The 12,252-nt window shown below is 43.1% G+C and overlaps 1 protein-coding gene across 1 annotated transcript; it reads right to left on the bottom strand.

Annotated features, from left to right (window-relative positions):
- Nucleotides 1–2,719: 2,719 nt before the first annotated feature.
- Nucleotides 2,720–11,195, bottom strand: HOXC10 (homeobox C10). Its single transcript, XM_053967393.1, has 2 exons — nucleotides 10,517–11,195; nucleotides 2,720–2,997 (listed from the first exon to the last, which is right to left on the bottom strand). Exons 1-2 carry the CDS (start codon nucleotides 11,193–11,195, stop codon nucleotides 2,720–2,722), a joined length of 957 nt encoding a protein of 318 aa, XP_053823368.1.
- Nucleotides 11,196–12,252: the final 1,057 nt, after the last annotated feature.

The following is a 12,252-nucleotide window of genomic DNA, read 5'->3' as shown; positions in this document are numbered from 1 at the left end:
GTAAAATCCCCCCGCCAGGAGAAGAGGCTCCTGGAGCTTTAAAAGGATGAGTCTGGAGGAGAGAGAGAGAAAAAAAATTAAATAAAATAAATAATAATAAAAAAAAATATATATATACATAGAGACGTGGTGGTGGTGAGGGGGAGGTGGGGAAGAAATGGTTCTGCCCCCCCTCGCCAGGAGAAGAGGCTCCTGGAGCTTTAGAAGGATGAGTCTGGAGGAGAGAGAGAGAAAAAAAATTAAATAAAATAAATAATAAAAAAAAATCTTATATATATAGAGAGAGAGAGAGAGGTGGTGGTGAGAGAGGGGGAGGTGGGGAAGAAATGGTTCTGCACCCCCCCGCCAGGAGAAGAGGCTCCTGGAGCTTTAAAAGGATGAGTCTGGAGGAGAGAGAGAGAAAAAAAATTAAATAAAATAAATAATTAAAAAAAAATCTTATATATATATATATAGAGAGAGAGGTGGTGGTGAGGGAGGGGGAGGTGGGGAAGAAATGGTTCTGCACCCCCCCCCCTCCATCACCCCCCCCCCCCGGCCAAAAAAAAAAAAAGGGGGAAAAATATAAATAAATAAATGATTTTTTTTTAAAACACATTTTTAAGGAACCCACTCGTCCACGGTTCTATGAAATTTATTTCGGCTCCGTAATGAAGATACATGCACAGGAGAACACGTACAGGATAGATTTAAATACCACAGCCACGAGAAACGGACTTTTGATTTTTTATCCTTTTTTTTTTTCTTTTTTCCCATCTTCAGATCACCCAATCCTCGGATTTTTTTCAATTATTTTTTCCCCTTTTCCTCCCCACCCACCCCTTTTTTTTTTTTCTTTATTCCCTTGAAATATGTTATTTTATTTTATTTTATTTTATTTTATTTTATTTTATTTTATTTTATTTGAAGGATGGCTGTCCCTGCGAGGAGCTGTCCCCGCCGCAACTCCAATTTCCACACACCGAGGTGAAATCCATTTTTTTGCTCCTTTTTTCCTTTTTTTTTTTCCTGCTGCTTCTCTCGCCGTTTTTACTGTACAATAGCCAAGCTACGCGAAGATTTGAGGGGAAAAAATAAAATAATAATAAAAAAAACCCAAACCCAACAAATTTAGGAGGAATTAATTCCCTCCTAAACATAAAAACCACACCTGGGGAAATCCTTCTGCTTTGTGCTGCACGGAAATAACTTAAATACTTGAGAAAGTCGGCGTTTTGTTGGTTTTTTGTCTTTTTTTTTTGTATTTTTTGTGGTTTTTTTGTGTTTTTTTTTTTGTGACTGTCTTATTTTCCACCTTTTCTTTCCCCTCCGAGAAATCGCGGGGTGCAAAATCCTCTCGTGGCGCTCAGAGCGCAAAAAAAAAAAAAAAAAAACCCACTCGAGGTCCTTTTGTTTTATTTGATTTTTTCCGCCCTTTTTCGGCGTGTCGGGGTTTTGAGGGCGCGAGTAAAACGAACCAAAAAAAAAACAAAAACCCAAAACCCTCCCCAAAAATAAAATAATAAAATAAAAGAACAAAATAATAATAATTTAAAAAAACGAAATAAAAGAACAAAATAAAAGAATAAAATAAAAATAACGAAATGAAAGGACAAAATAAAACAACGAAATGAAAGAACGAAATGATGAAATGAAGTTATGAAAGGAAATGAGAAAATGAAATAACGTCAAATAATAAAATAAAATGGAATAATAAAATAAAAGAATGAAGGGAAATAATAAAAGAACAAAATAAAAGAAGATAAAATAAGATAAAATAAAATAAGGTAAAACAAGGGAAGATTAAAATAAAATAAAATAAAATAAAATAAAATAAAATAAAATAAAATAAAATAAAATAAAATAAAGTAAAGTAAAGTAAAATAAAATAAAGAAAATATAAAATAAAAATAAAATAAAATAATAGAACGGAATAATAACGAAACCATAAAACGAAATAATAAAACAAAACCAGAAAACAACAAGAGGAAACCACAGAACAAAACAACCAACCAAAAACCATTAAAATGATAAAATAAAAAAAAAAAAACCGACAGAACAAAATAATAAAATAACAATAAAATACGGAATAAACAGAAAAAAATAAAAACTAAAAAAAAATCAACAAAATAAAAAAATAAAAAAAAAAGCTAAAAAAACAAAAAAAAATTAAAAATTAAAAATACCCAAAAAAAGAAAAAAAACACAAAAATTAAAAAAAACAAGAAAAAACCCCAAAAATAAAAACCCCCAAAAAATTAAGTAAACCCCCCAAAAAAAACCCAAAAACCCCAAAAGAAACCCCCCAAAAATAAGCAAAAAAAAATTAAATAAAAAAACCCAAAAAAATTAAATAAAAAACCCAAAGAAAAACCCAAAAAATAAAAACAAAAAACCCCCCAGAAAATAAATAAACCCGCCCCAAAAAAAACCAAAAAAATTTAAATAATAAAACCCAAAAAAAAAAAATTAAAAAAAACAAAAAAACCCCAAAAATAAAAATAAAACCTCAAAAATTAAATTAAAAAAACGAAACAAAACAAAAAAATTAAAAAACAAAAAAAAAATCAAATTAAAAAAAAACAACAAAAAAACCCCAAAATTAAATAAAAACCCCCAAACAAAAACCCCAAAAAATCAAAAAAAACCAAAAAAAACCAAACAAAACCCCCCAAAAATCCAGCCAAGAAAATAAAAACCCCGCAGTAATTCAAGAGCCGAAGCGGGCGGGGCGCTGCGCTCAGCTGAAGGCGAAGGCGGCGCTGAGCTCGCGGCCGCGGCTCTCGCGGTTCATCTTCTTGAGCTTCATGCGCCGGTTCTGGAACCAGATCTTGACCTGGCGGTCGGTGAGCGCGATGCTGCGGCTGATCTCCAGGCGGCGCTCGCGGGTCAGGTACATGTTGAACAGGAACTCCTTCTCCAGCTCCAGCGTCTGGTGCTTGGTGTAGGGGCAGCGCTTCTTGCGCCCGCTGCGCGCCGTCAGCCACGTCCCCCCCGCGCCCTCCGCCTTCGCCTCCTCTGCCAAAAACAACAGCCCCGCGTCAGCCCGGCCCCGCACGGCCCGGCCCGGCCGCAGCTCCCGGCCAAAGTGCGGCTTTGGGGCTGCGCACCCCAGAGAAAATGGGGTTTTTCCGTGAGGAAATGGGGTTATGTGGAGGGTTTTCCGTGAGAAAATGGGGGGTTTCCGTGAGAAAATGGGGTTTTTCCGTGAGGAAATGGGGTTATATCAGGGTTTTCCGTGAGAAAATGGGGGGTTTCCGTGAGAAAATGGGGTTTTTCCGTGAGGAAATGGGGTTATATCAGGGTTTTCCGTGAGAAAATGGGGGGTTTCCGTGAGAAAATGGGGTTTTTCGGAGAGGAAATGGGGTTTTTCGGAGAGAAAATGGGGTTATATCGGGGTTTTTCCGTGAGAAAATGGGGTTATATCGGGGTTTTCCGTGAGAAAATGGGGTTATATCGGGGTTTTCCGTGAGAAAATGGGGTTTTTCGGAGAGAAAATGGGGTTATGTGGGCTTTTTCCGTGAGAAAATGGGGGTTTTCCGTGAGAAAATTGGGTTTTCCTGAGAGAAAATGGGGTTATGTGGGCTTTTTCCGTGAAAAAAAATGGGTTTTTCGGAGAGAAAATGGGGTTATATCAGGGTTTTCCGTGAGAAAATGGGGTTTTTCCGTGAGAAAATGGGGTTATATGGGGGCTTTTCCGTGAGAAATTGGGGTTTTTCCGTGAGAAAATGAGGTTATATCGGGTTTTTAACGTGAGAAAATGGGGTTATATCGGGGTTTTCCGTGAGAAAATTGGGTTTTCCTGAGAGAAAATGGGGTTTTGTGGGCTTTTTCCCGAAGGAAATTGGGTTTTTCCGTGAGAAAATGGGGTTTTGTGGGCTTTTTCCGTGAGAAAATTGGGTTTTCCTGAGAGAAAATGCGGTTATGTGGGCTTTTTCCCGAAGGAAATGGGGTTATTCCCGGAGGAAATGGGGGTTTGGGGTTTTTTTCCCCCAGAGTAAATGGGGTTATATGGGGTTTTATCCGTGAGAAAATGGGGTTTTTCCGTGAGAAAATGGGGTTTTTCCGTGAGAAAATGGGGTTTTCTCGAGGAAATGGGGTTCTTGGGTTTTTTTTTCCCCAGAGAAAATGGGGTTTTTCTGAGACAAAATGGGGTTATTGGTTTTTTCTGAGACAAAATGGGGTTATTGGGGTTTTTCCGTGAGAAAATGTTTTGTTTTTTTTTTTTTTTTCCAGAGAAAAATGGGGTTATATGGGGTTTTTTTCCCTGAGGAAATTGGGTTTTTCTGAGAGAAAATGGGGTTTTTCGTGAGAGAAAATGGGGTTATATGGGGTTTTTCCCGGAGGAAATGGGGTTATTGGTTTTTTTTTCCCGAAGGAAATGGGGTTTTTCCGTGAGAAAATGGGGATTTCCCGGAGGAAATGGGGTTTTTCCGTGAGAAAATGGAGTTTTTTCTGTGAGACAATGGGGTTATATGGGTTTTTTTCCCGGAGGAAATGGGGTTCTATGGGATTTTATAAGAGAGAAAATGTGTTTTTTCCCGGAGGAAATGGGGTTTTTGTGGTGTTTTCCCCAGAGAAAATTGGGTTATATGGTTTTTTTTTCCCGGAGGAAATGGGGTTTTTGGGGTGTTTTCCCCAGAGAAAATGGGGTTATATGGGGTTTTTCCCGGAGGAAATGGGGTTATTGTTTTTTTTTTCCCAGAGAAAATGGGGTTTTGTGGGGTTTTATCCGTGAGGAAATGAGTTTTTTTCCCGGAGAAAATGGGGTTATTGGGGTTTTTCCCGGAGAAAATGGGGTTATATGGGTTTTTTTCTGTGAGAAAATGTTGGTTTTTCCCAAAGAAAATGGGGTTATATGGGGTTTTCCCGGAGGAAATGGGGTTATATGGGGTTTGCCCGGAGGAAATGGGGTTATATGGGGTTTTTCCCGGACAAAATGGGTTTATATGGTTTTTTTTTCTGTGAGAAAATGTTTTTTTTTTCCCGGAAGAAATAGGGTTATATGGGTTTACTTCCGCGAGGAGGTTTTTCCGTGAGAAAATGGGATTATATGGAGTTTTTCCGCGAAAAAAAATGGGGTTATATGGGTTTTTTTTCCGCCAGAAAATGGGGTTAAATGCGTTTTTTTCCCGCGGGAAAATCGGGTTCAGACAGGGGTTTTAATGCACGGAAATAGAGGCTGAATTAGCCCCGAAAATCGGGTTTAAATAAGGTTTTTTTTTCCCCAACCAATGCACCAAAGACAGCCACCGTCAGCCTGCCCGGCCCAATCCTTAAATTGTTGTTTTTTGTTTTTTTGGTTTTTTTTTTTTTTAATGTGAGAAAATGGGGTTAAATGCGGTTTTTTCCCGCGAGAAAATGGGGTTAAATTGGGGTTTTTCTGCAGAAAAAATCGGATTTATACCAGGATTTTGAGGCACGGAAATAGGGGTTGAATTAGGCCCGAAGGTCTGGTTTAAATAAGGGGTTTTTTCCGCCAGAAAATCGAGTTTATAGAAGGGTTTTAACGCACGGAAATAGGGGTTGAATAAAGGTTCATTAGGCCCAAAATTCAGGTTTTAACAAGGTTCATTCGGCACGAAAATGGGGTTTCTATCATGGATTTCCGGCACGGAAATCGGGGTTAAATAAGGTTTTTTCCCGGCTCAAAAATCGGGTTTAAATAAGGTTTATACCGCACGAAAATGGGGTTTAAATAAGGTTTTTTTTCCGCAATAAAAACGAGTGTATACAGCGATTTTTTCCGGCTCGAAAGTCGCGGTTAAATAAGGGTTTTCCCCGTCTCGAAAATGGAGTATAAATAAATGTTTATTCCGCACGAAAATCGGGTTTAAATATCGGCCCAAAATCGAGTTTAAATAAAGGTTTATTCGGCCCGAAATCGAGTTTAAATAAAGGTTTATTCGGCCCCAAAATCGAGTTTAAATAAAGGTTTATCCGGCCCGAAATCGAGTTTAAATAAAGGTTCATCCGGCCCGAAATCGAGTTTAAATAAAGGTTTATTCGACCCGAAATCGAGTTTAAATAAAGGTTTATTCGACCCGAAATCGAGTTTAAATAAAGGTTTATCCGGCCCGAAATCGAGTTTAAATAAAGGTTTATTCGGCCCCAAAATCGAGTTTAAATAAAGGTTTATTCGGCCCGAAATCGAGTTTAAATAAAGGTTCATTCGGCCCGAAATCGAGTTTAAATAAAGGTTTATTCGGCCCGAAATCGAGTTTAAATAATGGGTTTTTCCCGGGTCGAAAATCGAGTTTAAATAAAGGTTTATCCGGCCCGAAATCGAGTTTAAATAAAGGTTCATTCGGCCCGAAATCGAGTTTAAATAAAGGTTTATCCGGCCCGAAATCGAGTTTAAATAAAGGTTCATTCGGCCCAAAATCGAGTTTAAATAAAGGTTTATCCGGCTCGAAGTCAAGTTTAAATAAAGGTTTATTCGGCCCAAAATCGAGTTTAAATAAAGGTTTATTCGGCCCCAAAATCGAGTTTAAATAAAGGTTCATTCGGCCCGAAATCGAGTTTAAATAAAGGTTTATTCGGCCCAAAATCGAGTTTAAATAAAGGTTCATTCGGCCCGAAATCGAGTTTAAATAAAGGTTTATTCGGCCCGAAATCGAGTTTAAATAAAGGTTTATTCGGCCCAAAATCGAGTTTAAATAAAGGTTTATTCGGCCCCAAAATCGAGTTTAAATAAAGGTTTATTCGGCCCGAAATCGAGTTTAAATAAAGGTTTATCCGGCCCGAAATCGAGTTTAAATAATGGGTTTTTCCCGGGTCGAAAATCGAGTTTAAATAAAGGCTTATTTGGCCCAAAATCGAGTTTAAATAAAGGTTTATCCGGCCCTAAACCCGGGTTTAAATGAAGGCGTTGGGGCGGTGCTGGAGGGGTTTTGGGGCTGGGGGTGCCGGGGTTAAAAAAGAGACGCGAGGTTGGGAGGATAAACCGGGTTTTGGGGAGAAAAATCGAGTTTTGGGGAGATAAAACTGGTTTTGGGGAGATAAAACTGGTTTTAGGGAGATAAATCGGGTTTTGGGGAGAAAAAAACGGGTTTTGGGGAGATAAAACTGGTTTTGGAGAGGATAAATTGGGTTTTGGGGAGAAAAAATCGGATTTTGGAGGAGATAAATCGGGTTTTGGGGAGAAAAAATCGGATTTTGGGGAGATAAACCGGGTTTTGGAGGAGAAAAATGGTGGTTTTGGGAGGGGAATAGGGTTTTGGGGGAGGGAAATGGGGTTTTGGGGGAGAAGCCTCGAGTCTGGAGCAGATAAATCAGGGTTTGGGGAGGAAAATGGGGTTTCTGGGGAGGAAAATCAGATTTTTTGGGGAGGAAGAATCGGGTTTAGAGGCGATAAATCAGGGTTTGGGGGAGAGAAATTGGGATTTTGGGGGAAAGAACCGCGTTTGGAGGCGATAAATCGGGATTTTGGGGCGCATAAATCGGGATTTTGGGGCACATAAATCGGATTTTGGGTGGTGGAAAAAAAAAAAAAAAAAAAGGGGTTTTATGGAATAAATCGGTGGCAAAGGCGCCTCCACTGCCTGGAAGCCGCGAAGGTCGCGGGCGTGAAGATCTCCTGCCTCCCCCAGGGCAATTAAACAGCGCTAATTACAATTTCCCTGCGGTCACTGATGAATTTTGGGGTTCCCCAGATCACCCCGAAACCCCCAAATCCTTTCTCGGCGCTTCCTGAGGCCGAAATCGGCGCGGTTTGGGGACGTTTTTAGGGTGAAATAAATTGATTTTCGCAGCTTCGCTGGCTGCGCTGCCAGGGCACAAATTGGGGCAAATCGAGGGAATTTCGGGAAAAAGTCGCGGTTCACGCGGCCCTAAATAAACACCGCAGGATCCTTGGATTTGGTCACGAGGAGGGAAAATCCGAGCCCCAAATTTTGGGGGAAATCCAAAAGAATTGCAGCAAATCCTCGGCCCCGCATGTGGGGAAATTCCGTGAAAATTCGGGGTTCGCTCTTCAGGACCTCGAGTGCCCCCAAAGCTCCGGAGTCCCCCTCCCCCAAACGCTAAAATTCCACCAGAAAAAGGGGGTTTATTAAAAAAAAAAAATCAAAATTAAGGCTCGACAGCGGGGAAAATCGCAGCTTGGGGGGGTTTTCATGAACACAAATCGCCCGAATCCGCCCCAAATCGCCTCTGACCGTCCCAAACCGAAATTTCTCCGACAGCGACCCCAAAAAAAATCTCCAAAATCTTCCCAGCCCGGCGCATCCCCCTCCAACGCAACACGCGAGCGGATAAATCGCTTTTTATTTATTTCTATTCCCGTTCTTTCCGCCCACAGCGCAAAGCCAGCCCAAAAGAAACCTTTTTTTTTTTTTTTCCGTGGGGTTATCTCCCACCAAAACCTCTCCCGGCGCTTTTGTGCAGATTAACTTTGCGGGGTTTTGATAACCTTGACTTTGTGTTTGTTTTTCTTTTTGTTTTGGTGGGTTTTTTGTTGGTTTTTTTTTTTTGTTTTTTTTTTTTTACTGTTTGGTTTTTTTTTTTTTTTTGTTTTTGTTTTTTGTTTGTTTGTTTCTTTGGTTTTTTGTTGTTTTTTTTGGGGTTTTTTTTTTTTGTTTTTTTGGATTTAATCGCAGCTCAGCCCTCAGATAAAATCATTTCCCCTCCGGATGCCAAACCAGAAATGCGAATTGTGCAAAATGAAGAGGAGGAAAAAAAAAAAAAAAAAGAGAATTTCTGGGTTTTGCTCCCCCCAAAGCCGATTTGGGTGGGGGAGGTGAGGTTTTGTTGGGGGTCACGACTTTTTTGGGGGGGTCCACAGAGCCGGAATTTTGGGATCTTTTAATCCCCACAAGCAAAACCAGGCTTAGATCCGAGCGGGATTTTCCTGAGGGGTTTTTGTTTGTTTGTTTTTTTTTTTTTCCCCAGAAAATCCAATCCCATCATTCCCGCTGGCTGAATCCGCCTCTGGATTTGCCCGGTTTGGGATGAAAAGGGGAATAAACCCCGAATATCCCAAAATTTTCGGCCTCTGCAGCGAAAACGCAGCAGCTTTCCGTGCGAGCCTCGCCTCGGGAAAATCCCAAACCCAAAACATCTGCTCGGCACAACAGAAACATTTCTTTGCCTCCGCCAACGAGACAAAACAAATTGAAGAAGTTCAATTAAAAAAAGCTTTTTTCCCTCTCCCGGAGCCTCTTCCCAGCCCTGGAAGGAGCCGCAATTCCCGCCTGGAGCCGCCAATTCCGCCCCGCGCCTTTTTATCTTCGTTATTTTCATTATTTCATTTCAATTCTTTCTTTTTTTCTTTTTTCTTTTTTCTTTTTTTTTGACCGCGAGCCAACGCCAGAGGAAACCAATTCTCTCCCCGCGCGCGGAAATGAAGAATTCCCCTTGAAAAAAGGGGCGAAAATCGGGGTTCGCCCCCCCCTGGAAAATCACAACAAGCGCTCCCCGAGAGCCCCCCCGAGCCCAGAACACCCCAAACCCCCGCGGTTCCAAAGCAAAGCCAACGAACCCCGAATTTCCATCCTTTTTCTGCACCAAACCCCGAATTTCCATTCATTTTCCGCACCAAACTCCGAATTTCCATCCTTTTTCTGCACCAAACTCCGAATTTCCATCATTTTTCTGCACCAAACTCCGAATTTCCATCCTTTTTTCAGCACCAAAAACTGAATTTCCATCCTTTCTGTGGCACCAAACACCGAATTTCCATCCTTTTTTCAGCACCAAACACTGAATTTCCATTCTTTTTTCAGCACCAAACACCAAATTTCCATCCTTTTTCTGCACCAAACATCGAATTTCCATCCTTTTTCTGCACCAAACTCCGAATTTCCATCCTTTTTTCAGCACCAAACACCGAATTTCCATTCTTTTTTCAGCACCAAACACCGAATTTCCATCCTTTTTTTTCTGCACCAAACACCGAATTTCCATCCTTTTTTTTCTGCACCAAACACCGAATTTCCATCCTTTTTCAGCACCAAACACCGAATTTCCATCCTTTTTTTTCTGCACCAAACACTGAATTTCCATCCTTTCTGTGGCACCAAACACCGAATTTCCATCCTTTTTTCAGCACCAAACCCCGAATTTCCCTCCTTTTTTCTGCACCAAACACTGAACTTCCATCATTTTTTCAGCACCAAACACCGAATTTCCATCCTTTTTCTGGCACCAAACACCGAATTTCCATCCTTTTTTCATCACCAAACACCGAATTTCCATCCTTTTTCTGGCACCAAACACCGAATTTCCATCCATTTTTCCGCACCAAACTCAGATTTCCCATCCTTTTTCCGCACCCACCGCGCTCTCTGCTCCCCTTTCTCCCCTCTAACACCCAAATATATAAATATATATATTTTTTAAAACACCGCCATTTGAGGCCGAATATAGATTTTCTTTTTTCTTTTTCTCCCATAAAGCATCCTCGATGAGGATAATTTTAACCCCAATTTCTGCGGGGGAAGGCGGCGGGGCAGCGAGCGCGTTGCGGGACAATTTTAACTCCTTAACCACCAAAAAATGAAGGAATGAAAAAAAAAACCGGCGAATCCTCCCCTACCTTTGGCCTCGCAGTCGGAATTATCGGTGCTGGCCGCGTCCGCGCTTTTACTCGCCTCCTTCTGCTCCTCGCCCGCGCTCAGTTTGGTTTTTTCCGATTTGATTTCCCCCCGCGGCTGCTCCGCGCCGGCGTTTTCGGGGCAATTCCGCCGGAATTTGGGTGAAGCGCCCTCGGCCGCTTCCAGCCGCTCGCTGCGGCCGCTCCTGCCCTCCAAGGCCGCCTGGAATTCCGCCGCCTCGGGGCTTTTCTCCAGCGAGGGGTAGCGGTAGTAGCCGGCCACCGGCACCTCGTGGTCGCCCAGGCAGGGCTCGGCCAGCGGCGAGGGGAAGAGCGAGCCCTCGGCGAGGTTTTGGGGGTTTTTGGCCCTTTTTTCCGCCGGGAACATGCAGCAGCCGCCCTCCTCCTTGACGGCGGGGAAGGCGCAGCTCGGCAGCGGCCGCGCAGCAGCTTGCTCGATCCTAAAAGCGCTTTTGGGGTCGGCCCAGGTGTCGAGCTGCGCCAGGTAGGGCGGGAAGGAGCCCAGCGAGGCCTCGTCGCGTTTCGGGAGGGCCGCGCAGCTCCGCAGGGGCGAGAAGTCGCCGGGCTGGGCGAAGAGCCCCGGGCCAGCGGCGAAGGGCTCGGGGCGAGCCAGCGGCTCCATCAGGAAGGCGTTGGGAGCCGCGCTGTTGGGACATGACATTTTCTCCGGGAGCGCTTGGCGGGAGGAATACTCCAGCCAGGGGCTGACATCTTTTTTTTTAGCGAGGGGGGGGGAAGGAGGAGAGAGAGAGAGAGAGAGAGAGCGAGAGAGAGAGGAAAAAAAAAAAAAGGAAAAAAAAAAAGGGGGGGGAGAGAAGAAGAAGAAAAAAAAATAATTAAAAAAAAAAAAAATCCCAAGCCTCGTAATTACCCACGCATCGCTTTCACTCCCCCCACCCCACCTCCGCCAGCACCCCCGCCTCTTTTTTTTTTTTTTTAATTTTAATTTTTTTTTTAGTTTTTTTTTTTTTTTTTCTCTGTCTATTTTTTATTTTTTTTTCCGCCTTCCATCCTTCACCCCCACGTGACGCCCAGGCCAATGAGGATTGAAAATGGCCTTGACGATTCAGACGGCGCGGACGTCACGGGGGTCAAGTTGTCGCCAGCACCGGCGGCGGCTCCGGTGGAGCAACAGCGACATCTGCCCGCGCCCGGCCGGGACCTTCACGTTGAACAAAGCCCCGCTCGCCCGCCGCGCTCCTTTACTAGCCCAGCCCCGCCTGGGGCCAAAACCCGCCCGAAAAAACTCGATTTTCCACCCATTTCCCCAGCCCCGATTCGCCCCTTCCCTCCCCCGGTGATAAACGGGGAGGGGGGGGTTTGGTGTAAAAAATTAAAAATAATTTGTGCGGATTTTTCCTCTTCTTTTATTTCTTTCTTTCTTTTTTTTTTTTTTTTCCTTATCCGGTATGTCGGTCGAAAATCCGCTTTTTGTGGGTGAAAATAAGGAAGGGGGGTTTAATGATGGTTTAATTAGGGGTTAATTATCGCCCCCCATGCCCCCGCTCCTCTTCCTCCTTCGCCTTCCTCCCTCGGCCGCTCCTTCCTCCTCCTCCCGATCCCACTCCGGGCTCGGAGCCGCCGCTCCTCGGCCGAATTTTGATTTTTATTCCGATGATTTCGGGCTCTGCAGGGGCTGGGGAGGGTTTGGGGGATGCGCTCGGTTTGGCCCTTTAGGAAAAAAAATCAGGGCGGGGGCTGGGGGAGAGAAAATTGGG

The sequence above is a fragment of the Vidua chalybeata genome, chromosome 30, assembly GCF_026979565.1.
Source record: "Vidua chalybeata isolate OUT-0048 chromosome 30, bVidCha1 merged haplotype, whole genome shotgun sequence".
Taxonomy (NCBI): Eukaryota; Metazoa; Chordata; class Aves; order Passeriformes; family Viduidae; genus Vidua; species Vidua chalybeata.
The sequence above is the reverse complement of the archived record's forward strand: the minus strand, read 5'-3'. Positions and strand labels throughout refer to the sequence as shown.

Coding starts and splice junctions, on each gene's coding strand:
- HOXC10 (XM_053967393.1), bottom strand. CDS start 11,195: ATGTCATGTCCCAACAGCGCGGCTCCCAACGCCTTCCTGATGGAGCCG. Junction 2,998..10,516: donor TTCCGACTGCGAGGCCAAAG/GTAGGGGAGGAT, acceptor TGTTTTTGGCAG/AGGAGGCGAAGGCGGAGGGC.